A 26,215-nucleotide genomic window follows, 5' to 3' on the forward strand; every position below is an offset into this window, starting at 1 on the left:
AGTCAGGTTAAATTCTAGTGCCTAAGCACCAATTACTGTTGGCTTAGTGCAGAACTGCATTATTATGAATACTTCCAGTCATCTTAATTTGATCATCTCCACCCTTCCCCAGCCTAAGAATTTATCAGAGCTAGATGAAAGCATATCTTAATCATTAAGACTAGACAATGATATAGCTGCCCGCATCAGCTTTTTTGTTGTTTGAATTCTTAGCAGCAGCCTCAAGACCAGTGTCTAGCCACTGAGTATGTTCTTTCTTTCACCAGTAAGTGAAGAGAGATCTGAATTGTCTTCCATTATCAGTGTGCAGCTATGCAGAGTGATCAATTTAGTGCTTTATTGAGAAAGAATAAGGAGATTTAACTTGGGGGCATATTATAGTAGTACCTTCTAGGTTCTTGCATATCTTCAAGTACGGGCACCAGAAACAGAATGCAGGATTCAAGATAATGTCCCTGCTTCTATTAATAGTCAAGGATCGCATTCGCTGCCGATAGCTCCAACAGCAGCTTTCTGTACATTGCTGTAGCTGTAACACTCTTCCTCACTTCTCTTTGGGTATTTTGAGCCATTGATTTCTATAAGAATCTTCATTCCCTATTGCCAAGGGTATTTCACAGTGTATTAGGAATAAAAATACACAATGTTTGAAAACAAATGAAACAAACACCCGAAGAATAACCTGCCTACAAAACCCACACAAAATAAAACACTGTGCTTACCTAAAAGGACAATTTAGTAACAGGTCCAGGGTCTTTCCTGACCACTGCACACATACAGCTAACCTGCAAATGAGCCGGCAAGAGAAATCCTTCAGAATTTGTTAGAAATTCAGATACTTCCACAGCAAGCCACCTTCCTATACAAACTAATTCCAATAAATACTGCTTGCCATTTGCCAGAAGACATTTACCCTCACCCCGCAATCTCCCATACCTGCCATCTGGATTTTCAGACTTCAGTTATTATTTGTCTGGCTCCAAAACAGATACAAGTTTCTGGAGTTCTAGAGGCCTCTCAGATCACATGAACAAGCTTGTCTGGAGAAGAAACAATTTTTTCAACTGCAGCAGGGTTAATCTTACCAGCTCAAAGAACAGTGAGCCTCAGGCCAGCTCAGGGCTTTCCCTGGATAATTTTTTTTTCTGCTAGGCTTTTTATAAGTTTAGCTATGCACATCATATGACTTAAAAGAAAAGTCTGCTCCCTAATGTGGAAATTTAGTTTCATTTCTCAGGTTTTTTTGAAAGCTGCCATCACAGGTTTCCAGCAATGCATTGGTCAACAACATATCAAGAAACACACATTTATTGCACAATTTTAAAAAAAGTTTGACCTCAGTCTTTTTTTTTTTTTTTTGCATTACAATAAGGTTGGTTTTGTGGTTAAGACACTGATCTACAACAACAATGAAAAAACCCAACCAACCACAAACAGTTCAGATCTTCAATCTGACAGACTGCATGCACAACACTAGGTGAATCATCTCTTTCTGGACCATATAGGTACATGTATGCATGCATATATATAACTGTATGTACACACACACAAAACTAAGTGTATAACCATAAAAGTGAGGACAGAAGCCACCACTTTCCTCAGCTAGCTTGAAGGGCAGTGGTAGTTTCTGTCTCCTGCGCAAAATAAAAATCAGATTCAAGAGGGACGCTAGTGAATTTTTCATCAATTTTGTGAGCCTGCTATTTCCATCTTGCATCCCAGTTATCTTTTCTAGTTAGGTTTATAGCCTGACCAAGATATTATGAAATCTACCATAATCACTTCCACTTTTTTTTTTGGTTAGTCTCAAGCCAAGAGGAAGAAAGTTGATTTCTTAAGCAACTATTACAGGAAAACACAGCAAAAACAATTCTTCATCCAGCTATGCCAAAGAAGCCTGGGCTTATAACAATTCATGATCATACTCTCTGCAGACTCTGCAAGCTCTAGTCAGCTTCTACATTGAAATCAACTTGAAGACGTAACAGTATCTTAGGAATTTACTGAGAAAAGAACAATGAAAATTTCTCCTCCAATGAGAGGGATTAAACCATTTACTAACAGAAGTCTGTAAGAAGTGCCATCCTTGCTCCTCCCTGTTCAAGTGGGTCCCACTTTCCTGCAGAGTGATAAGCAGAGATTATTTATGAGGACCAGGTGAAGGACATGTTATGTGATCTATTGCCTGGGAGCCCAGACGCAGGCAGAGTTCAGCCTTTTAACATCTCAAAAGAAGCACGAAAACCATGTACAAAGCAGCATATTTCCAAGATTATTCTGAATCGATTTCCAGTATTAGCCAAATTCTCCTTCAGGTTATCCTGTAAAAGTAACAATTAAGACTACTAAATTGGTCAGAGAGTACACAAGATTACAAAGCTTTGGTTTATAAAATTCCTTTTTTAAAAAACAAAGCAATTACAACACATGAGAACTTGCAAGTTAACTTCCCGCTTAAAAGAGAAAAAAAACCAAAACAAACACCAAACCAAAAAAAACTACAACAAAACCAAACCCTTCCAAAATACAGATACATGAAGATTTAAAAATGACATAGTAATCTTTTGTATATCATCTGAGAAACAGTTTATTGTTCCCATCAATAAAATTCTGCCTCTGGTAAGACTCTCTGGACAGCAACACCTCAAGCAGTCTCCTCTCTCTACAATTACTGGGTATGAGAAGTGAGCCGCAACATTTACTTTCATTTGTGTGCATTAAATAGAGGCAATGAATGGTAATAATACACATACACCAGCCAAATACTTGCTATTAAAGTGTCAAGAAAAAAAAAAATCTCTGGATATTCCTGCCAGATACAGACTTGGTATTACACTCAGTTCTGTATTATCTAGCCAAAGTATTTACTGATGTCCTCTGAGCCTAACATTAGAATCTACGTGCTTCAAAAAAAGAAAGTACAGAAAGTACTAGTCAAAGAGCTCTTACTGTCCCCCTGCTACCAAAGTCTGCTGCAACAGGTTTGTAAACAGAAGTGATCAGGTAAACATCCTTATATTAAAAGTACAACTCCAAATTTGAACAGAGCTGCCTCTGCTGAACCAAGTTCAAATTTAGCCCAGAAAATTTAAAAAGCAGTAAGATGGCATCTGAGACTTTCTAGAACGTTAAAATTGTAGGTCTTTCAAAAAAAGTGTCCAAGAAAAACTGTAATACCATTGACCAGGATAGAGTCACTTCTGGGGATCAAAACCTTGAGTATGCTGTTCTCTGCTGTTGCTGCTGGGATGGTGGCTGTCCTTGCTGTTGCTGAAGACGAACCTGCTGGGAGTACGGATCCTCAAGAGATTTAACCAAAATAGTTGTTTTAGGCCCGGTTTTCCAGACAATACCATTTGAATCTATTACAGAGGACTCTACTGTGATGTTGTGGGTGCCAAGTATCACAAAGTTTAACAGAAACTGAGTGCTGAAGTAGTCGTTGTGTGGTTCCACCCTCTGCTCCATTTCATTGGTCATATTGTCAATAGGAATCTGAGAACATACGGAAGGTTAAAATGCCATTTATATAAACCTATTAAAATAACTTTTCTGCTCTCCGTTTGAAGGAGAAAAATTAAAAAAAAGAAAAATCTTTGTCCTCAGTTTTCCTAAACTAATGCATGCATGTATAAACCAGCTTGACATGCTTTTTGATCAACGAATGAATTATTTTTATTTCTATTAGCAGAAATAAGGTAGCTAATAAGTCTTCTCCCTGAGATTCTAGTTTTCCATAGAGTAAAACAAGACAAACGTTACACACTTCCTAGTCCTGTTCTTTTAGAAGCAACTGACCTTTTTTCCCCTGCCTCAAAACAACCCAAATAACAAAACAAACAAAAAAAGCCACCCAAATCCCACCAAAACAGGCCTTTCACTGAATATCATACATTAGCAGAACCTGAACTTTGGACAAGCAGATAAAACTGTTGACTTTAATTTAATAATTATCTCCTCAGGTGCTATTTACTTTGGACAGCCTGTCCTCCTGATTTCCATAAACAAACAAACCAACCAACTTTAAAATGAGGATTAATAAGTTCTGGAGACTATGTGGTGGAGAATAAGCTACTCCTGCCTTTTTTCCCTTTGGAGTTTCATATGATATATACCTACATTTAATTTTCCTGATCTCAAGCAGATTCCTAATGACTTGTTCTGAGCATCACAAAGCCTCTTTTGTTTGGAAGAAAAACTGTTACTAAAAAGGTATCGGCATACAGCAGACTTAAAAATCCCAGATCCCTTCCATGCACTATGCTTGGCTCCCACCAGTGCTTGAATGTTGACTGTCAAGAGAGGATCACAGAAGAACCCATTCATTTCAACCTGAAAATTCTGCTAGCCAGAGCCAGACAAGAGAGCAGGAAATTACAGCAAGAAAGCTGAAGGCTCCTCCTGGCTCTGTTTTCTTCTTACCTTATAGTCTTGCCCAGATTTGCTCTGCAGCACTGAGGAGACATTTAGACAGACTGACTGGATTTTACGGAAAAGGCCGGGTTTAGAACCATGCTGAACCACTCCTTCCACCTTTAGGGCCAATTGCTGATTGTTCTGTACTGCAATAGGTTCTGTTGGGTTCCTTGGAGATGGGGATAGCGCAAGCTGAAACACAAGAAAACAGACAAAAAATGTAATTTTATGCCTCCCGAAAAGCAAACACAATTCAAGGGTGAAACAGAACACCTTCTTATAGAAAAATTTCCACGGAGGCATTTGGTAGGGAAGTCAGCAAATGGAAACGCATAACTTGTATCTGAGACTCATTACTGTAATAATTAATAAGCATCATGAGCAAGAACATATGTGGTCTTTACATCAGTTTCATTAATTGCTCTTCAGTCAGCTGATAAATATTACAGGTTTTTTTCCAAGATAGTAAACATTGCTTTTTAAAGGAAAAACAATACAAATTTTTAAAGGTTGCCTTTCCAGGACTAGAACACTATTTAGCTTTGCAGATTTAGAATCAACAAGAATTCCAGTTAGATTTTGTATTTAAGGCTTTGCAATCAGAACTGAATCCTACTTACCTAAGTCACAGCCTAGTGGTTCTTAATGATCATATGTACATATTATCCAAGTTATTCCTAACAGATAAACCCAGGTGCTATTTGCAGTTAAGTATCTTCACTAAAAATGCTGAAGCTTTGTGACTTCAGTAAGGCTTTTCTCATAAAGACGCCATAAAGAGAAATTATAGGCCACGTTTGAACAGTACTTACCTTAATACTTGTAGACTGTAGCTTTTGAAAAAAGTACCTTTGAAAGGAAAGGGGTACCTTCAACAACGCAATGACAGCATCACACAGGCAAGCGGTATGCTGTAAGAAACAGAGCCAAAACAACTGAGAAAAAAAGATATCATTCATAGGATAGGAAAAAGACACGCACTTGAGATACTGAAACTGCAGTAATTTCCATTGGAAGTCCAGAAATATATGTAGATAGTCATAGAATAACAGCCACTATGAAGACAGTGACTACATTCAGCCTCTCTATTTATGTTCTGTCCTTTATGAAAAAGGTATTCTCATCTGTAAAGAACAAGGAGGCCAAGAAAAACAAAAATCCAAATCATTTCAGTGTTAGAGTCAGCAGAGAAGGATCTGTTTGAAATGCTCATACACAAAACCCTCACACATAAAAAAATTCCCCTCCAAGCAAACAAGACTGTCATCTACCATAACTTAATGTGCTGCAATAATTCAGTTTTAAGCCTCTTGTCTGCTCTTCCTTTCCCCACTGCACTATACCATCCTCCTGGCTCAGATGAGCAAAGGCAGCGCTGCTGAAGTCACTGAGCTGCATTTGTATGGAACCAGTCACAACCAAGTTTACAGGGTTTACCTTTGTTATATTTTACACAACTCATTCTTCTATTCTATTTGCAATCTTATCGATAAGGACTGTTGGATTTAGAAACAAGGCAGATAGATGCCAGCCATGACAAATGAACTACCTTGTTCCCACCAACATGCACTTCAGCTTTATGATGTTCACTAAGAGGAAGCCACACTACCCTTGCAAAGAAGTCTGTAATCAGCTCACTGTTTGCATTCAGCACACTTTACATTGTGTTCTCCGATGACCTGCACTGATAAGAGAAACGCTATACTCACAAGACACAGTATTAACTGCCAGCAGCTCTGCAACCCAAGCTAGGCTAGAGCTGGACCCTCCAGAACTGTGTGTGGTAGGGGAAGAATCCCTTCATCACAACAGCACGAACAAAGAGAACGTGCTTCAGTATCCGAATGCAAGTGTGGTGAGAGATCTGACAGAGACTTAACACTACTTTAAAGTATCTTATCAGCATCTGCTATATTCTTAGTATCAGAATTTTAAAAACTTTTTTCATCAGACCAGTAAGGGTACAGATGCCTTAGCAAAACCTTTTTTGAAGTATTTCTGAAGTACTGAGTCTCTGTAGAGATCAGTTAATTAACATAACCTCTTACTGGCACAACTGAGTGTACTTTTCAGTTTCTTGACCACCACAGATGTACAGAGTTGCGAGTTTTTGGAACCTTTCTCTACAGAATATACATTTAAAACTGTTACTTGCCAAGTAAGACACAGGAGCATACTTCCTGTTCAGGGACTCCACTTCTTCCAGTACATGATTAAATACAGACATCATTCTTCTTTCATATTCACTCTCAACTTGTGCTGTTCCATTCGAGCTATATTCCTGGAAACTAAAATATAAAACTTTTTGTGTCTAACATACTTTCCTCATCGTAATCTAGGAGGCTTACTGCCAAAACAGGCCCAACAAGATGATCCTCTGCTACAACTTCAAATTCATTAAGAAATAACTATGTCTTTTAAACTGGTTACGCTGTTTATTATTTTTCTACTATAAGACTTGCCCTTTATATTTAAACCCTTTCTTAACTACAGTTTATCCACCACTTTCTGTCCCCATCCTCTTGCACTTGAAACAGTTACAGGTCTAACAGACCATGCTTAATTTCCCTAGCTTTTATTTAAGCCTGAAGTGTTTAATTCCCCTGCCTTTTATGCAAGCTTGAAGTGTTTATAATGTTCTAAGAGTCTCACAACTCAAGGAAAAGCAAGAACGGCAGTCAGAGTTAAGACCAAATCTGGAAGTTTATAATCTCATGCTTTGAGTACAATTCCCTCTACTAGACACCTAATGTTTTTAAGTCCACAGCTTCATACTTTTTACAAGTATGATTAATACATCTTCTAAGCAATGTTAATTCATAATGAATAGGATGGTCACTTAAGATGTTCAATTAATAGGTACTTCAATGTGATTTTCTAGTGGTTATAAGCTCACTGTTAAAAAAGAGCCAGAGGTAACAGATTTACATTAGAAGTTTAAACTAATTTAGCGCATATATTTTCAAGACTCTGAAGGAAACTAACGTGTGCTTGCAAGTGCAAACAGTAGGCAGGGAAGCTAACACAGAATGACAAGTTAAAATAGGTGGCTAAAGAGGAGATTAAAAGTTATTTTTTTATTTTACTGAAAGTCTATATTGAAGGCGAGTCCAGTATATTGCTCTTAAGATCAAAATCAGTATAAAACGCAGAACCTGAACCACAGTCCCTAGCCTCCCAGGTACAGCAAAGCAGTAACAGGTCCTGAAGCCTGCCCAGAGCAGACTTAAAGGGTCTACTGAGAAACTTTCTGAACATTCTTTGAATTCCTAGGCTTAAAGCTCCAAGGATTTAGAAATAAATAGCAAAGTAGTAGAAAGTTAACTATCAAACCTACCTTACAGATTCTGGATCCAAAATCAGAGCTTCTATTGCATGCGAAATTAACAGGCAGCTCTGCTGTTGTCTGATATTAATACTAAGGAGTTAAAAGACTTGCCAAGTTGGCACCTAAAACAAGAAGTGTAGCATATTTACAGGCACTTCTCCTTATTTCTCTAGTTTTTGTGAAGTAATCCTACAGTCGTTACTCCTTTAGTAAACATAGTTCTTGCTCTGTGAAAATCTCAAGTTTTATGCTGTTACAATTTCTGTGTCACAACTTGTTCATAATGTAATTCCAAACAATAGCATGGCAATGTTTATTTCCAAATAAGTTTTATGCAATTGGTACCTAACTTTTGTTACTAACTGCTTCAAAATTACATTGTGCCAGTCTTCACAGAAAAGAGGATTTTTAACCTTTGTGCTGTCCACATAAGAAGTGGACAAATTCTAAGATTTTTAAAAGGATACAGTTCTACATTCCTTAGAGTTGCTGAGTCTGCATCAAAAGATGACTGATACAGATCTCCGTACCGTGTAGCCAGGTTTCGGAATTCCTCCATTGAGTGTTTCATCTATAGAGACAATGTTACTAGTAAAAAAATCAAATCAAAGCAAAATAAACAAAACCCATACATCCAGAAAACAACTACACTATAACGTACAACACTGAAGGAGTAAGACAACATGCTCTGGCAAAATATATAAAGTTCTTGCTTCTTTAGACAGAAAAATCACCAAAGCGACAGATCATTATCCACACATTAAACAGATATTTTTCCTGAAACACAGCACCAATACACCCTCCTTGGGTTAAAAATAAAGCAAAACAAGAAAGTCCCACTATCAACCTCCCCTATCCCCTAGCGATAAATCAAACTGCTCTGTCTTTCAAAGACTACCCACTGATTCCGTCCTGCAGAATACGTGGATTTTAGAAGCAGACTGTCTTGGTGTTCTGTACGGTATGCAGTCAGTTCCCAGTGCTCAGAGAGAGGAGCTGCAGTATGATTCTAAAGTGTATCTTCTTCTTTAGTGTAATCACAGTATCTGAGGCGATTCAAAACCAAGTGTGAAAGGTCTTGCTGCAAGTTTGAGCATACTGAGTGGCTTACCACATACCCTTGGAAGCTGTCCGTGTGAATGTATGAGAAAACAAATGCACATGCTTAAGTTCAAAATACCACCTGCTACACGCAGGCATTTTTATAGCTACAGGTGAAAACCAAGGCCTGCTATTTAGCAAAGCTGTTCACTACCCTTTTTCCATTCCTTTCATCAGATATGCTTGCTGAGTAGCAAAATTCATACCAGAGCCATAAACGTAACTGCGCAAGAGCGGAACACATGCCTGGTTAGAGATGCGTCCACACCTTTGGAGATCATTGCCTGACGTCATAGCAATCGTTGTGGCAATAGCTGGTGGTGGACTTGTTTTTAGGCTGTTGCAGGTACAAATAAGTTGAGAAAAAGCTTGCAGAAGGTCAATCCTGAGTTTCACAAATCCACACTGAAAGCTCAGAGGATTAAGGGGCGTGCTAGCAGCCTGAAACACAATAATAGGAACGTTGGCAATCTAGGTCAAAAGCAAACATGATAACATAACTTTGCAATGTCACTGAACTGTCTCATCAGACAACTGAACCCTTCGGTTCAATTCTGAAAGCTTCTTTTTTAAAACTGCATAAGAGATTTGCTCAATTTAAATCATACTGAATATAAACGACACAGAAGTTAGGTAATGACTAAGCCCTATTTCAAGCATATCACCCTTGCAGCCGATGTGACTTCAGCTGTTACAATGCTATCAGGGCACCTATTTCCTCTTTTTCCAAGGCCAAGCCATTAGACTTCAAATGACATTAGTCCAGACAGTCCTTACCATAAGAGAGAACACACTGAACTGGAAGGCAAACAGAAAGACAAAGGACTGAAAAAGTAGTTCTCTGCCTCAGCCAGAAGAGAAAGAATTGGCTAAAGTTCCCTGCAGTGAGAGGAAGGGGTGATAACCTTTGGTTTTTTTGGAACTGTGAAATGGACAGGAACATGAAGAAGGTATTGAACCTTGCATGTGATGAACGCAGGGACACAGTTCAGTGACAACTAAGAACAGTAAGTAAGAGAACTCCAGGAGGGTAGGCACGCTGCTATTATTTAACAAAGATGATTCTGTGAAATTTTTCTCCCTAAGAGCTTATCTGGCTTGTAGAAGCATCTGTGACAGCTTAGGACACCCAGGAGCGGGTAAATTGCAGCACTCAAGTTTTTATGAGTTAAGCCAAATATCCACTACTTTTTTTCTTATACTGCTGGATTTTGGAAAGAGTAAACATTTTTCTTTAGAAACAAACAAACAAAACACCAAAACTCCAACATTTGTAAAACAAAGCACTGGGACCTTCTCTTGCTCAGAGAATGGATGTACGTTAAACTTATACATATCTTTACCCAGTGCTTCTTATTCGTCAACAGAAAAGGTCACTTCTGGAAGCAAGAAGTTATAACCCACCCCAAAACCTTACTAAGAACCATTTCTTTGCCAGCAGGAAAGCAGCAAACTAGTTTCTCACAAAACATCACATCATCTGAGAACTGGGCAACTATTGACTAAAGCGAAGAAACATCAGCCAACTGCAATCCCTTTGAACTCTTGAGCTAGATTTCAACCAAAGAAATAAGACTATTTCATCACTTGAGTCATGCAGCCCCTCTTATCTACCACTTCGCTTTCCCTTCTCCAAGGGCATTAAAAAAAACCCCTTTTGAATGAAAATTGTCCAGTTAATTCTACAAGGGTCGTTTCAGAAAACCCTTTGTGGAAGAGATTGCACTACACTGTAATTGATCAACAGAGACTACATGCTTTTATAGAGAGCAAAGTACCAGTACTTATATCAGAAAATCCAGACATTTTTAGTAGCACAAACTTGACTTAATTCTTGTAAATGGAAATACAAGCTTGTCTCATTGATACTGCAATTTACATTATCTGCTACCCATATAGCCATGGGCAATAAATGAGTTCCAATTCTTTTTTGAAAATGACAGAAAGAGTTCTTTGCCTCAGTCGAGTTCTTCAAACACCACCACTTGTAATCAACGTATTTGGAGTTAGTGCTGCTTAATCAATGGTTATATTAATGCTTTGTTCAAGTTCTGTATCTGCTCTAGATTACCAACAGTAAAAAATAAGCGCAATGCTTCCAAAGAGATGCATGTTCTGTGCCAAAAGAGCAGGTCCTATTCAAAACCTTTGCTACCAATACAAGCAAGTACATAGCAAGACAGATGAGGACTATGGTGGATACACTCCATGACAAGTCCCTGCCCTTCCCCACACCTCTCATCCATAAAGTAACAGGACTTTTTTCCTCAAGTGGACTAACTCACATGAAAGAACATTTTGCATGCAGCAGTGCAAGACAGACAGTTTCATATCAAGAAGGAATTGAGAAATTTTCTGACAAGATCAGACACTGTGTGAACATTTCATCATTGCTAAACTGGGCTCACTGAACATCAGCAACAGATTTACTGGCACAGTGTCTGCCAGCTACAAAGCTGACAGCTACACAAGGTTTATCATACGCACTAATGGTCTGCGGTACCAACAGTGCTGAGTCACACTCTACACTGAAACAGCAGCAACAGTAAAGCTGAAGTCAGAGGGAAGAGACAGCAAAAGTCTTCAGCAGTAAGACTATCATGTGCATTTTACCGTCCTTTGCTCCCCTTTGAGATGCTGAGTTCTGCAGATGCAAGCAGTGAGTGAGTGCCTCCTTATACAGCTGATACACTCAAGCGTGATTAGAAATTTGTCCAGAGCGATGAAACAGTCAGCAACAGCAAGCAATAAGTAACAATTTCCTCTTCTCCAGCCCTCCAAAACCTGTACTTACTCCTCCGGATGACAACAACCCACAAGGAAGGTACTGAACCCAGAAAAATGCTATGTGCAACACGCAGAGAGTGAAGTCAGCAGAGGAGATGAGGACAGGAATCCTTCAGAGAAAAAACAAACTCTAGGGAAAGGCTAATAAAATTACTGAATCACAGAATGACCTATTTATGCAAGTTATCTTCCTGCCTGTATTAAATATTAACATCTAATTAGATGAGGTCCCCCCCTGCAATGTCTTCTAGACATTAGAGAAATCTTGAAGTGTTGAATTAAAAGCCTTATTCGCTCAGCCAACAAGTTAAAGACACGTACTTCAGAAACGATGGAGCTTTCTCTCAGAGGACAAAGGCGTAAAATTTACATCCTTCCTGCTTATTCAGGGACAGCTTATTAATAAACAGTAACACCTGAACTTTAGTAAACATTAATATGTAAATTGTTACTGTTTTCAGTTTCTATTCCTGTAACTGGAAGGAAAAAAACCCCAAAACACAGCTTCATTCAAGAAACATACAGAAAACTGTATGTAAATATTTCTTCATAGAAACTAAAATATGAAAGAAAGCATTGTGTGAAGCTGGATTGTCTTTTGTTAAGAAGCAACTTCACAGTAAGAACTGAAGGGCCATATTCATTAGTGCTTTTTTTAGCTTACATTCACAGACATCACACAGACAGCTTCTTGCTATTTTCACCACTTCAGAGAAGCAGAAAATATTTGCATAAAGGCAGGTACCATCTGATTCTGCTGATTTGATGGGACTAAATTGTCCTCCCTGCTCTTACTAAATTGGTGTTGCCTTGTTGTTGGGATTCCATAGGATCACATTGTCCAATACAAGGCAACATGAACTCAGCAGGAGGGAGGAAGACAATTAAATCTGTCTCCGTATCTTGAGAAGATAGCACCCAATTCAGACAAATTACCAGGCTTGGCTATTATAATAGGGTTTATTCAGCCAAGACAAGGAGTGGAAAATTTTAAGTACTGTAACATTAAAAAAGATCTGTCACATGTCATATGATTTGATCAAGGCAGGAAGTGAAAAGGTAGAGAAGAAGAAAAGGAAAAAGGCAAATCTAGCTAATCACACTCAGCTGAGCTACAGGATCTCCTCTCTGAAGATGCAGTATGTTACAGCTGGCTCTGCCCTGCAGTCCTCTCAAAAAGAGAGTCTGGCAGATACTGGATATCTTTAAAAACTTGTCAGAGGTTTTAGAACAGAAACCAAACAGACCTGCTGCACTGTACAGAAACATCATCACTAAAGTAGAAGATCTGTGCTAACCGTGAGTGACGCTATTCCTTTGTAATAGGACTTTAAAGCTTCAGCAATGCAAGAAAGCGCGGAGCTGTAGTTGTCCTCCTGCAAACCTGTCAGACACTGTTCTGCATGGGAGAACTCCTTCAAGCTGTTCAGCCAGAAGTAGAAGTGTTCTGAAGCCACTTGAGTCAGCAGGCTTTGATAGAGTTCTCTGGCCATGTCATGGTTGCCCTGTAATGACAAGAATGTTTGTAAGAGTTGATATGAAAAAAGCCTGTGGGTTTCTACAAAACGAATACAAAAAAAGAGAACAGTAACACCTCCAGAATTACCCCTACTTTAAAAACAGAAATAGTGAAACTTCTTCCAATCATTTGATCATGACAATCCTAACAATAAATAAAAGCACAAACACTTATTTTATGGAAATATCAGCTGGTATAGGGTATAGTACTTATTTACACAAGATCATTCAATAAGATGAAAAACAAATATCAAAGTTTATTTTTACCCCAGCGTCTAGTACTACAGTTTCTACGTTAATTCCAACCTCAGCTATGACTTTACTGAAGGGAAAAGGGAAATAGCATCTTTTTCTTCCTTTCTTCACATTGAAGACAGACAAGTACGCATCAAGATGGCCTGTATCACCTTCTAAAGAATAGCTAGACAATGCAGATTAGGCATGTGCTCAAGAAAGTATCAGTTCATTACCTTCTTCCTTCTCAAATACTTCAAAAATACAAGGGAAAGAACATCCTGCTTGGATGCCTGCCCTAAATGGCATATATCTGAATCAGCATTCGAGGAAATTATGAGGGAGTTTCCCCCGCCACTTCATTTCCTCCTCCCAAGTCCTACCATTTTCCTCACTTTCTCTTTCGAGTTCAAAGAAATCACCAGCATCCTTCCAACCACACCAAACCATTTTCCTCCTGGTATTTTCACTTACCATTCTGGAAGCCTGCCTGGCTATCCTGTAGGCGGTCCATCCATTGGAGGCATTCTCAAGCTGCTGTTTGATAACAGTTTTGATTTCTGGAGATAAAGCCTTCTGACTGGAAACAAATATCACTGTGGCAAGAGAAACCTAATGAAGAGTGGAGGGGTGAAGAACAAGGTTATATTTCAGGAACTAAGCAAAACAAGAAAAAAAAGCCAGTTCTGTTTCCTAAACTACCAGAAATGATCTGCTTGATTTTGGACTCAAAACTACATAGAAGGTTACACATACATTTTAACTGAGGATCTTTTCTCTATTATGTATATTTTAAGTAGTTATGGCAACCCAAGTACTTCTTGCAGATGAAAGTCACTTTCATTCAAGTAATCTTCACTGTGGTTATTTCAAATGTTTCAAATGAATTAACAGGAAGCTTGTAATTTCTTTCTTAAAATTCAAATTCATTTCCAAACACATATGATAAAAGCATTTTTATCTCTCACAGTATATTAAAAGTCATGTGCATCAGAGTACTGTACATAAATTGAGCTGCCATTTTGTCTTTCTATAATCATTATCTTACAGATACCCCAAGAATTTCAATAGCTAGGTTTGTGTAAGCAGTGCCATCTGCTGGAAAATCTAGCAGGATACAGCTCCATCTAAGATATTTCAACATTGAACACTGATATATGTAGTCAAAAGCTAAAGCAAAACTGAAAACGGTGGCTGCAGACTGGCACATCAACTTGGACATATCAAATGGCTTAGCTGCCTTTTTAAATAAACCCCATCCACAGTAGTTTATACAGACTTCGTCCATCAAAACGGCTATTCACCAGAAGGAGGTCTTACCAAGAGTTCTTGTTTTTTATCTGTGGCAGCTTGTCCAATTAACTTATAGAGGTCCACCAGGTCTCCTAGCATCCCATCTGCTAGGACAGGCAGCTGCATGGCAATAGCTGCTAAGCAGTGGCACATGAGGATCCGTGCAGCGTCCTGGGCAATGTGCAACTGGGTCAGCAGGGATTCAACCACTAACTGGCTCAAGTGAGGACGGCACTTGACCAGCTTCACCATACAAGTTAACGTGATCTGCAATTCACACAATCAACACGTGCAATAAATACAATGTCTACTTAAAAATAAAAAAGCCAGACATACTTATCTGCAACTATGACTACAGAAATATAGAAGATCCGGTAATTTCAGAACCATGTACTCTACAAAAAAATGACTTTTTTGTAAAAGCCCAAGCCTATATCCCTGTGCTTGCAGCATAACAACATATCACAGACTCGGGTAACAATAACCTTCTTTCTCATACTACCAGATTTTACAAGTAAATAACTAGATAAAATTACTCGTGGCAGCTTATGAGGTGGAAAGATAAAAATAGTAGTTTATAAAAGTGTTGCAATCACGTACATTAGCATCTCCTCCTCCAAAAAGCAGGTTCTCTCCAAGATTCTCTTCATCCTCCAGACACACTTCCATTCCATATTCAAGTTCATGTTTTATTACAGCTGTTCCTCTGAGAGGAATGCATTTTCCCCCCCTACAACAACCAACTTACTCTAGAGCTAAGCAAGGTTCCACTATAGTTGTGCTCAGTTTCTCTACCGCTCTGAACTCTGATTATGGGCAAAATCTTCAGTTCCTTCCAGTATGTTATGCTTCCAACAGAAAAGATCTGGTGCACATTAGCCTTTCTGTTATGCAAGCTATTACTATACCATAACTTACAGCTGTGCTAGGGAAAGACAACAGCAATGTCACCTTTAAGGTTGCCTGAGCCCCTGGACTGTCATCTTGACTACAAAGAAGAAGAAGAGCTTCTAAGCTACAAACAGCATCTTGCTCCAAAGGCAGAAGTTCTAAGAAAAGAAAAATAAAGTTAGTTCCCTGTTATGTTTTTTGACCATAATTGCTGTAATGCTTCTACTGGTGTTGCAGTCATGACAGATAAGTATCTTGGTAATACTTCTGCCTTACCTTATTTGGATTAGAAACAGCTCTGCCATTCCATGTCTCAGGTAATTCGGCAGTCACACCAACCGTGACATTCATAGAGCGTGCAGAAATCTCTGGACTAAGACTTCGAAATATCCTGTTACTCTTTTGCAAAAGACTTTGTGCAAAGAGTTTTCACAGGCTGACAAGCAATTCACTGGTCTTACAACAAAGGTAAGACAAGCATTTATTTAGCACAAGGTCTACTGTGCCCAGTATTTTTCTCCAAATTAGGCAAAGATGGAATCTTCCCAACCATTTATAAAACCACACAGAATATTTTCAACTAGATCAAAGCCCCCATTCTCTCCAACCAGCATGAAGGATCAGACAGATTTACAGACATTCACGGACAAGACCAGTTAATATGTGCTAAGTGCATAAGCCTGACTGTAAACACACATTTCATTGTCCTTGTTTTCATTTACCTTTTTCCTGACAAGAGGTTGATATATTAGTCATAATTCTCACAGCATGAGCTGCAATGCCACGGTTAGTATGGTAACAGCACTCCTGTGCTAGTTTTACTAAATCAAGTGATCTCACAGTTGTAGCTGCTGTTCCTAAATAAAGACAAGGCAAACAGGACATAAAACAGCACAGTCCATAATTACAACACAGATCTTTTCAAATACATTTCTTCAAAAACCTATATTGACTTAGGATTTTTTATTTTTCACATGTTTAAAGGATAAGAGGAAAACACATCTCTCTCTTTCCACACACAGAGGCTCTCCATTCCTGAACGCTAAAAAGTAAGACATACATAAGAAAGAATGTTTGGGTCTAAAGGCTGAAGTGTCAGAGACTCAGAAATATCGCCTTAAGAAATATTATATCTGATTTTAAGAAGTTGGTGAGCATCTTCAGACATACCAGAATGACTGAAGAGCATTTACTATTTGTCTCCATTTCTGCAGCCCATGTAGTTGGGCTCATAATACTCATTAGGCCAGCCTGGCTTTCAAGAAGAAAGAAAAGAGTATGACCATCATTTTAAGAACAAGATACCTTGAATCACTTTAAAATGTCTACTCTATTTCTCCAGAATATAGTCACAAGGCAGAAAGGGTCACTTGGGACTGAAGCAGGTCATTCCCACAAGGGTAGCACAGTGAAGTGGTGTAACAGTGGATAACTTGCAAGCCCACTCTTACACCATTAAGTCTCAATGCTACTCCAAAACTATGCAAATCCATGGTTTCAGATCACCTTAAGCAGAATGCAGGTCAGCCATTTGAGAGGCAATACATTTCTTCATTTTATGAAGAAAAGTTGAAGACACAAAGGTAAAAAACCCTTTAACATAGCATATTACCCACAAAATCCAGAACAAAAATCTTAGACCCTGACTATTCACGAGTATGTGGTATCCCATTTTAAGTTTACATACAATGAACAGTCTGACTCTCAGCTAGTGTTCTGAAGTTCAAAAATAGTTTAAGAACATTCTACAAAGTGTTTAGATGAAACTGATTATCAGTAGGCAGCCAACCCATTAGAAATGCCAAAGATAATGATCTAATCTAGTTCTTACCTGGAGCACTGCTGAAGTACTGTTTAATGGCAATGGTTCCCGATAACGTGGAAAGAACAGATAGCATGCCCAGTTTCAAGCTGTCATAAGGAGTGTGAAGAGCAGATTCGCAGAGTGCCTAAAGATAGCAGGAGAAAAGATACAGAGGGGAGGAAGTCCCATGAGCTGTCTGCATTAAACGTTCAGTTGCACTTGTCTGTGAAAAGTTTTGAGAGCCAAGATTTTTCCACAGAAAATACTATACTGAAATGAAGAGTTAGAAGTGATGTCCTAAAGCATTTATTTTAGTTGACTGAGGACACAGCATGCAGAAAAGTGACAGTGGGTCTCATATGCTAGGAAACACCAATTGTAAGTCATTTATTAATTAAAAATCCATGGCAAAAATATTATCAGGTCTCACTGATCGAATATTGCAAAAGATTTTAAGACAGTTCTCCAGTCTTAGAGATAATATTGATTATTTTGCCTTATAACAATTTGCAGGGTTTTATGTAAGTATATGTATCTGAAGAGCAAAGTTTCAAGTGTCATTTCCTTTAATAGTCCTGATGCCCAACAGAATACAGTTTAAGTTTCTTGACAAACATCTTAATGTGTATTTTATTTTTTAACTCATTCATAGCAGAGCTGTCATATTTTTGTGCCTTTTGCCAGATCTCCTCAGGCCTTATCACATCTAGATGGGAATAACTCTCAACATCCACATTTTCTCAGATTGATGATGCCAACACTGTCCACAATGCACTCATTCACTGGTTTGGGAGGCTTTTTCAGTCAACAAGAGAGAAAGCAATATGAGACACAAATGGAAAATGTATGTATGTTTTGCCTCAAAGCTGAATTATAACATCCAGTAACTGAATAAAGAAAACCAACACAGAATTAATTCCACAGAACAAATAAAAAACCCAAAAGCATTCTTAGCAGGTATACGTATGTTCTTGTATGGTGTAATGGTTAAATTCTAAATAAATTTGTAATTTGTACCAATGTAGTATTTTACAAATCCACCGAATAGTATGGTACCAACAGACAGAAGAAGATGGAATGATGAGGGTTGAAAATAAGTCTTGATGTCTCCCAACACACTGATGTCACTCCAGTGCTATTAGACCACCACTCACAGAGCATATTTGAAACAGTAACTACGAAGAATGCCAGGAGCACTGAAGAATTAGCAGAATGGTCCACAGACTGCTTGTTACCTTTGCAGTCAGTAGGAGTGCTCTGAGCATCAACAGCAACACCTTCTAAAGCTGACGTCTAGAAATGAGTGAAGTCTCCACAATTCAAAGACCACACCCTCTATCTAACCTACACAAACTGACCCAAAATGCCGAAGAAGTTAACACTGCCAAAACTCTTGCTGGTAAAAAGGTATAAGAGGCAGGTTTTGCTGTGAGAAAAAGGAGTCTCTGTTCCAGGCCATCTTGTATAAACATTACCTAGTCCTTCAAACAGATGGAAAAAAGTTGCCCAACACAAAATGTTGACTTTATATTTCAGAGGTCAGAAAAAACTCTCATTACTTCTGCATGCCATTCAGCAAGCAGTAGCAAGCTTCAGCCAACTGATTTTGTTCTAACCCAGTCACTCGTTTAGTTCTGACATCAATGGAACTTTTTCCCATGCATTTCAGCCATCAGGACACCTACTTTAAGACACTACATAACAATGAAAGCCATGTTATCCATGCCTGTCACTTGTATTGAGATAAGTACCAACCAGGCATAATGGTATACAGTAGCGTTTTGACTGCAAAGAATCTATAAACCATTAAAGTAATTCCTTAAAATTCCTAAAAAGAAAATAAATTTCTGATATTAATCCATTATGAAGAATAAAGCAGTTCACCAAGACAAAAACTTCTGCACACTCCAAATCATCTTATCTGAGAATTGGAGACAAAGCAAAACATGCTTTATTTCTCACGCGATTGTTAAAGAAAATCCACAGTTTTTCCTTCCAGCTGCCTTGTGCTCCAACAGCGTATAGCAAAAGTAGCTTCCAAGAGCAGCAAAAGCAAAGCAAAAAGACTCAGAAAAGTTGAGCTATAAGCCTGTGCCATTTAGTTCTTGAAATATTTACTTTCCCATTAATCTAACCTGAAGTTATTTTCTATAGTAATTTCTACCAGAAAAGGGGAAAGATGGAGCAAAAAATGTTCACATGCAATTGCGATTAAAAAAAGGCAGCAACACTATCTACAATATATTTCCCCAAATAACACAGATGCACTATAACACCATTATGGTCTCATTCATAAAACAGGAGTCACAAAGATACTATTGAAAATGAGTCGTTAATTCTAAGAAATTAAGTCAAAATTACAATTGTCCTTCCAAATATATCTTGATGGACAACATGCTTTGACAAACCCCAGAGAGACTCTCTGTGTTATATGAGAATGCACACTCAGTATCATACGATTAATGTAAACATTCAGCTCTCATGTCTATTATCTCAGATGAGTTTGTCAGATGGAAAAGTTATTTCCTTACTGACATTCTATGAACTGTTCATTAATACTTGGCTACTCTGCTTGGCAGAGTAGCCTAGCTTAAGGATATGGATATGTATGTTCTTCTTTCCTTGACCTCCCAAATTGTTCTTCTGGAAAAAATTTTACAACTAACTGCAATGTTTCACAATAAATTCTAGTTTCAAAATGTATAAACCTGAATATTTTCTCTGCTCCACGTATGTGGTGTCTTGTTGGCCAATAACTTTAAATCTTGGATTGCAAGCCTCTTCACAGCCTTCCTGGGGTCGCTCTTCAAGTACTGCAGCAAAAGCTGGATCTGCAATAAAGTGAATTGTTTAATTATTGCAACAGATTCAAATTCGAGCCTCAGAGTTCTTCAAGAAATACATTTTTAAATGCACTCTATTGTACTGAAGCATTAATTTGCTTACTTGCAAGGATGGCAAAAGGCACACTCATGACCCAAGAGAATATACAGCAGTGAAAAGGGAAGCCTGAGTTCTACAGGTAAGATGAAATGTTTTCAGAAAAAGTCAGGGTGTTTGCTTTCCTAAATGCTGATTGATCTTAGCCATTTTCAATCCCAGTTGATTTTAAGAAAGACAGTTATGATCTGTAAAGAAGGGTTCATGTGTTTGATGGGGTTATCTGGAAACGGGATCAGAGAGGGCAAAAAAAATAAAAGCAGCAGCAGTTTTCAGGGTATTTTTTCTTTATAGCAGATAGGAGCAACCATCCTAGCATAGCCATCACAATTTATTTTCAGCATCAGCTAGAATCTGAGTTTTTTGAAATGTCCTTTAAGCTGAAGGAACGAATTAGGAAGAATTACCTGTTTCGGAATGTCAACCAAAGAAGATGCAGCCAGCAGAGTAAAGGTGTGCAGAGTAACAATGACCATCTTGGTAGAGGGATATGATGTCACCAGCTGCTGAAGCAGCTGCCGGGAGCTGGAGGCCAGGCTGGCATCGTGATGCATGTGCTGTAGAATAGGGATCAACTTCAATTTCAAGTCCACAGGTGTGGCCAAACCTGCAGCAAGGAAGAGAAACACAGGCAGAGTGTTGGTCCTTTGTGCTGGCTTTGGGCAGTTCCAAGGCACACAGTACACCTGCATTGCTACCACTGCTGAGGGCAGATTGTGCAGACACCTGCATTAGCTTCAAATAACTGATCTGCTAGCCAAGAGCATAACAATAGCGCTATCAAGCACTTCCACAGCTCTTTGAGAAGATTGCTCCTTCCTTCATTGCAGATAACACACATATTAACTCATCTGAAGCAAACTGTGATGGTCTGGGTAAGTTTATTCATCATACTATAGACGAGCTTTTATTTTTTTACCAAATGGGTGTTTTGAAAACTTAGATTTTAAGTGGATACAAGAATCGGATATTAGATTATTGGTTAGCTAATTTACTTTAAAAACTGGAATCATTTGAAGATAAGGACAACAGCATTCTGACATCTGATATTTACATCTGGATAATAAACAATTTTCAGAGAAATTAGAGTTTTCCCTTTTATCATTCAATATACATGTGTACCTTGAATCATCTCACTGATTTTATTACATATTCCAGCAGCAAAATCCCTGTAGAGAAAAGACACAGTGCCAGGTGAAATGAAAAATAAAGTAATAAATAACTTTAAAATAATAATAAAAATTAAACAACTGAACAACCAAATATTGTGTTTTAGAAATAAAAACTTTCACAAAAGAGTGCTTGCCAAGACCTAAGTCATTTTAGAACCACTGCACATAGGCACGATCAAATGATAAAGCGGAAGCTTTCAAAAATGTGTGAAAGTAACAAGCAGCACTACATTTTGTTCCCTAATATAATTCCTGTAAAATAATCCTTGATTAAACTGTTGTTTCACTTTGCAGTCCCATATTTATGAGCTTTCCATTACTATTTCAGAAAAAAAATATCTGCTAAACTTGTATTCAGATTTCTTTACAATACTGTTATTGCACATAATTAAATGTTTTGCTATAAAGGACATGGGTAGCACTACAGAAGGGAATACTAAGGATCGTGAATGCCAATGTCAATGGAGTTTCCACTCTCTGTAGTACAAAAAACTGAAAAAAAATTACATCTTACTTTGATTGTGCAGAAAAGTTGGCAGCAGCAAATATAGCAGCTTCAACTTCCACATTATCATGCGAATCCAAACTCTGACGAATACTGTGATGTGCATTCTTCCTTTCTGGAATAATAGATGCCATACTGCCCAGCATCCTACAGAAATAAATCACAGCAAAATCAGGAAGAACAATGATCATGAAGAAATGCAAGATGAAACCAAACAGAAATGTAAAAAGAGTGGTTAAGAGATGATTTTTATATAAATATGTGCTCTTTCATGTCTATTACAGAAACAAAAAAATGCTAAAAGTAGACATATAATTAAAATGTAACAAATTTTGTCATGTGGGTTGTGTCAGTGGTTTAATGAAAAAAATTACATTTTGATACCTTGTAGCCTGAAATGGGCACAGTGAGAACCTTAACAAGAATTCTCATAAAATTAAGAATCTGCTATGGCACTGGCAACAAGTATTTTTAAGATGCTTTTAACATTCAAGCTCTGGTATCAGTACAACAGATTTAATGCTAAAATGTATCGGTAACTGTTTTCAGACACACATGAAGTACCATGGGATATAAATTCAGGAATGTGGTAGTCTAAGGGAATAAAAAATGCATTTAGAGAACTGTTTCCACCCTTTCTACCTCTCTTCCCAATTAAGACTGCAAAAGACTTGCTAAAAAAATCAAAATTTCCAGAGTGTTACCATGATCCAGCAAACAAACATCCAATTTCCATCATTTGTTTCTAAGACCTTTTGCAGATGTAAGATAAGGTTATTACTGGGAATAATGCAACACTTTTTGTGCAACTACTAAAGAAAGGAGCAAACCAATCTATACTTTGCTAAGAATATCTCAAAGATGCTTTTCACACATACCTAGCATAATCCAATTAAAAGAAAAATTAATGCTAAAATTACCATCAGTGCTAATCTCGCAAGAGTGCTACGCAAATATTTACAAGACAGTTATCTAGCAATAAAATTCCGCACAAAGTTTTACTTTTTGCAGATCTTTCAGCATATTCTTTCCTACTGATGCTACTTAAGGAGGACAAAAACAAAGCAACTGAAGATTTTAATCTGAAACTGCTGAACCAACAGCCATTTTAACCTTTCACTTGATGCATCCTGTGAATTGATTAGGAATTTAAGTATTTTTTTCAAACTGAGCAGATTTCCCAAGACTACTAGAAGTCCATAAAGATAGCCCTCAATACCAGTCAACAACTGTAATCTTATGTTAGAACACTGAAGGGGAACTACAAAACATGTAGATATACTGTATTTACAGATTTCTGAGGCACTAGCACATGAAAGCATACTATCAAATAAAATATCAAAAGAAGAAAGAAATGGACATATGAGCTAATCAAACAAACCCCTGTTAATGCCTCCCATCTTTCAATAGTGAAATCAGTAACAGTTCTAGATGGGAAGAAGAAAAGAACACAACGGAAGAAAGCAAAGTGCTCTCTTCACAGTTCACTGGCACAGGAGTTGCAAGATGCAGTTGCGACAATCATGTTGGATAGTGTTAGAGACACAGACACCAAAGCAGCTGGACAGTGACATTAAAGATACCTTAATTTTTTTTTCCCCATTTGATTCTCAGGACATCCAAAGCAATAATACAATGGCACTTCCTTAGAAGTTACTGATCAACAAGCAGTAAGAGACAACAAGTTTGGACAACAAGCAGTAAACTTCTAAGACAACGACAAATGAAAAATAGGTGCAAGCATAACAAGGTTCAAATAAATAAGTTTTAGTTACAAGTTAACAAAAAATTATTTTAACGTGGAAGGAAGCACTTTCCTTTTGGTCCCAGTCTAAATACATCACCGGCAACATACGATACATTGCATACAGCTACTCTTTGGGTTATGCATAGAACAGGTTTATTTTTCTTCTCTTGAGTACACAAAATTTAAACGCTGCAAATTCTGTTTTGCCTGGAGCCATCCAAAACATTCTGACTGTCATAAACAGTCAATAACCTTGATCTTCTGATCACAAATCCTTATCAATTAGCCCCTTTGAAGACAGATGTCTTTGCTCTTAACTCTTACGAGCAAAGTATAAGGCACCTCCTACATTTCATTCATGGCAGTTGCAGATTTTGTTATTCCAGACTGGCATACTAATAATTAGCTAGACATCTGAAGTTAAGTTAGGTGCATTTATGTAATACATACCGAAGCGTAATAGCCCGAGCAACTGGATCATTGCTATGAATTACTGAGAAAACTCTTTTGACAAACTCATCCACATTTAGGATCTTCTCTAAGTGCTTCTCACTCTGCTGAGTAACTTTCAGCACACACAGCCTCAGGAAGTTGTTTCTGTTAGAAGACACACACATTTCTTTATCATGCTTTTTATAATAAAAATTCAAACACTTTGAACACTAAATTATTTTAAAAAATCTTCTGAGAGTAAATGAAAACAAGGAAAGATCTATGTTTTAGAAACATTATATTTAAGTAGACTAATATAGTGCAAAAGAGACCATTAGCACACTATTATTTGATTTTCTAGTACAGGTAGTATCAAATTTAGGCCCAATTCCAGGGAAATGAACCTGTTGACACTAGCAAAAAGGAGCATCAGCAGATGCCTGTTTTGTGCACACTGAAGGATCTAATTCTGCTAGAAAAGCACATCCAGGTCTAAGACAGAAAAGTCTAATTGCCATCGCCTGGTATGAGTGAGTTTCTTTATCTTCCTGTAGCCAACAGTAGAAGATTCTACAACAGGGACAGATAAGTTCGTAAGCTATTACAAAGCAGCTCCACACATGCATCATTTAGACACCAGGCACAAAGCTATACTTTGGGCTTTGTTATTAACATTCCTTAGAGAAGGAATTTGCAAACGTGATCATTCATCTATTTACTATGAATTTGAACATGCCTATGGTGCAGAATTTACACCAGTGAACTTACACTGGTCAGCAAGTGAATCCTCAGATCAGGACAGGTGGAAAGGAACTGTGTCATTGATCACCCACAGCCACTTAAGGCCACTAAAGATGGGGAAAGCACACTTCAATCAAGTACAACTTGTCCCCAGCAGCCTGGGTACCACTGTGGTATTATTGGGCAAGCAGAAAAGCCCCACGACCGCCTAGGCTTCAATGCAGCAACCCTCCAAAATACTGTGTATTACTACAGTTCAGAGGTTTCAACAAATAGAAACTGATGGATGTTACTTACCCCATTCTGAAAACATCAGCTAGCTTTAGGAAAGCTGAATTAATGAGAATAGGGAAAGGATATTTCTGGAAGAGCCTGGGAAAACGAACGACGGCTTCACACTGCTCCCCGAGCTTGCCGGACCTGAGGCCTACACAGGACAACAGCCATTACTGCAGGTGAGGGGGGACCTCATTAATGTTTATAAATACGTAAAGTGTGAGTGTCAGGAGGATGGAGCCAGGCTCTTCTCGGTGACAACCAATGATAGGACAAGGGGTAATGGGTACAAACTGGAACACAAGAGGTTCCACTTAAATATGAGAAGAAACTTCTTCTCAGTGAGGGTGACAGAGCCTGGAACAGGCTGCCCAGGGAGGTTGTGGAGTCTCCTTCTCTGGAGACATTCAAAACCCGCCTGCACACCTTCCTGTGTAACCTCATCTGGGTGTTCCTGCTCCGGTGGGGGGTTGGACTGGATGATCTTTTGAGGTCCCTTCCAATCCCTGACATTCTGTCATTCTGTGATACCGACGCTCCCTGAAGACCAGGCCCCCCCCGCGGTGAGGGGGTACAGAACCGCGCTCCCCGCCGCTGGGGACCGAAGGCCGCGGGGACTCCACCCCCCACACCGCGGCGGCCCCAAGCCCGCTCCCCAGGCCGGCGCCAACCCCGAGCCCGCCCGGCCTCACCTTTGTCCAGCTCCATGAGGGCGGAGTTGGCGTCCAGCTCCTGTTCTCCGTAGCCCGCATCGGCCAGGAAAGACTTAGCGCTGGCGGCCATGCCAACCCCTCACCGCCGTGCGCCGGCCCAGCCCCCGCGCATGCGCGGCAGCCCCGGCCCGTCAGCCCTCCCGCCGCTGCCGCCGCGCGACTTCTGCGCAGGCGCGGCGCCGGAGCGCGCGCTCGCCAGCCCCCACACCGGCCGCGGCCGCTCGCGGCGGCTGCATCCCGGTGCCGCTCTGGAGGGTGGGTGTGGCCTGGAGGCCCGGCCCCTCCGCGCCAGCCAACCAGAGGAAGGGGGCGCGGCG

At 39.0% G+C, this 26,215-nt stretch overlaps 1 protein-coding gene across 3 annotated transcripts; it reads right to left on the reverse strand.

The window, feature by feature from the left end:
* Positions 1-2,082: 2,082 nt before the first annotated feature.
* On the reverse strand, positions 2,083-25,990 carry INTS7 (integrator complex subunit 7). 3 transcript variants are annotated; one of them, XM_065631116.1, is made up of 20 exons: positions 25,878-25,990; positions 25,207-25,336; positions 24,187-24,333; positions 21,999-22,136; positions 21,435-21,481; positions 20,720-20,919; positions 20,081-20,203; positions 17,400-17,517; positions 16,291-16,425; positions 15,629-15,726; positions 14,705-14,944; positions 13,859-13,996; positions 12,931-13,137; positions 9,092-9,286; positions 8,212-8,315; positions 7,754-7,822; positions 6,572-6,704; positions 5,229-5,327; positions 4,423-4,608; positions 2,083-3,495 (listed from the first exon to the last, which is right to left on the reverse strand). In XM_065631116.1, exons 1-20 carry the CDS (start codon positions 25,966-25,968, stop codon positions 3,208-3,210), a joined length of 2,886 nt encoding a protein of 961 aa, XP_065487188.1. In that variant the 5' UTR covers positions 25,969-25,990; the 3' UTR covers positions 2,083-3,207. The 3 variants fall into 3 exon arrangements, 2 of the variants coding, with proteins under 2 accessions (XP_065487188.1, XP_065487189.1); XM_065631117.1 differs by lacking the exon at positions 9,092-9,286; XR_010605919.1 differs by lacking the exon at positions 2,083-3,495 and having other exon boundaries at positions 4,520-4,608; positions 6,594-6,704.
* Positions 25,991-26,215: the final 225 nt, after the last annotated feature.

The sequence above is a fragment of the Caloenas nicobarica genome, chromosome 3 (genome assembly GCF_036013445.1).
Source record: "Caloenas nicobarica isolate bCalNic1 chromosome 3, bCalNic1.hap1, whole genome shotgun sequence".
Lineage (NCBI taxonomy): Eukaryota > Metazoa > Chordata > Aves > Columbiformes > Columbidae > Caloenas > Caloenas nicobarica.

Bases quoted from the DNA above. Each gene is read 5' to 3' on its own strand.
- INTS7 (XM_065631116.1), bottom strand. From the start codon at position 25,968: ATGGCCGCCAGCGCTAAGTCTTTCCTGGCCGATGCGGGCTACGGAGAA. The intron at 14,945-15,628 runs GTGACATTGCTG...TGTGAATTGCAG, and splicing joins GGGCTCAGGCAACCTTAAAG to ATCACGTTAACTTGTATGGT. The intron at 6,705-7,753 runs GTAGGTTTGATA...TTTATATTTTAG, and splicing joins TTGGATCCAGAATCTGTAAG to TTTCCAGGAATATAGCTCGA.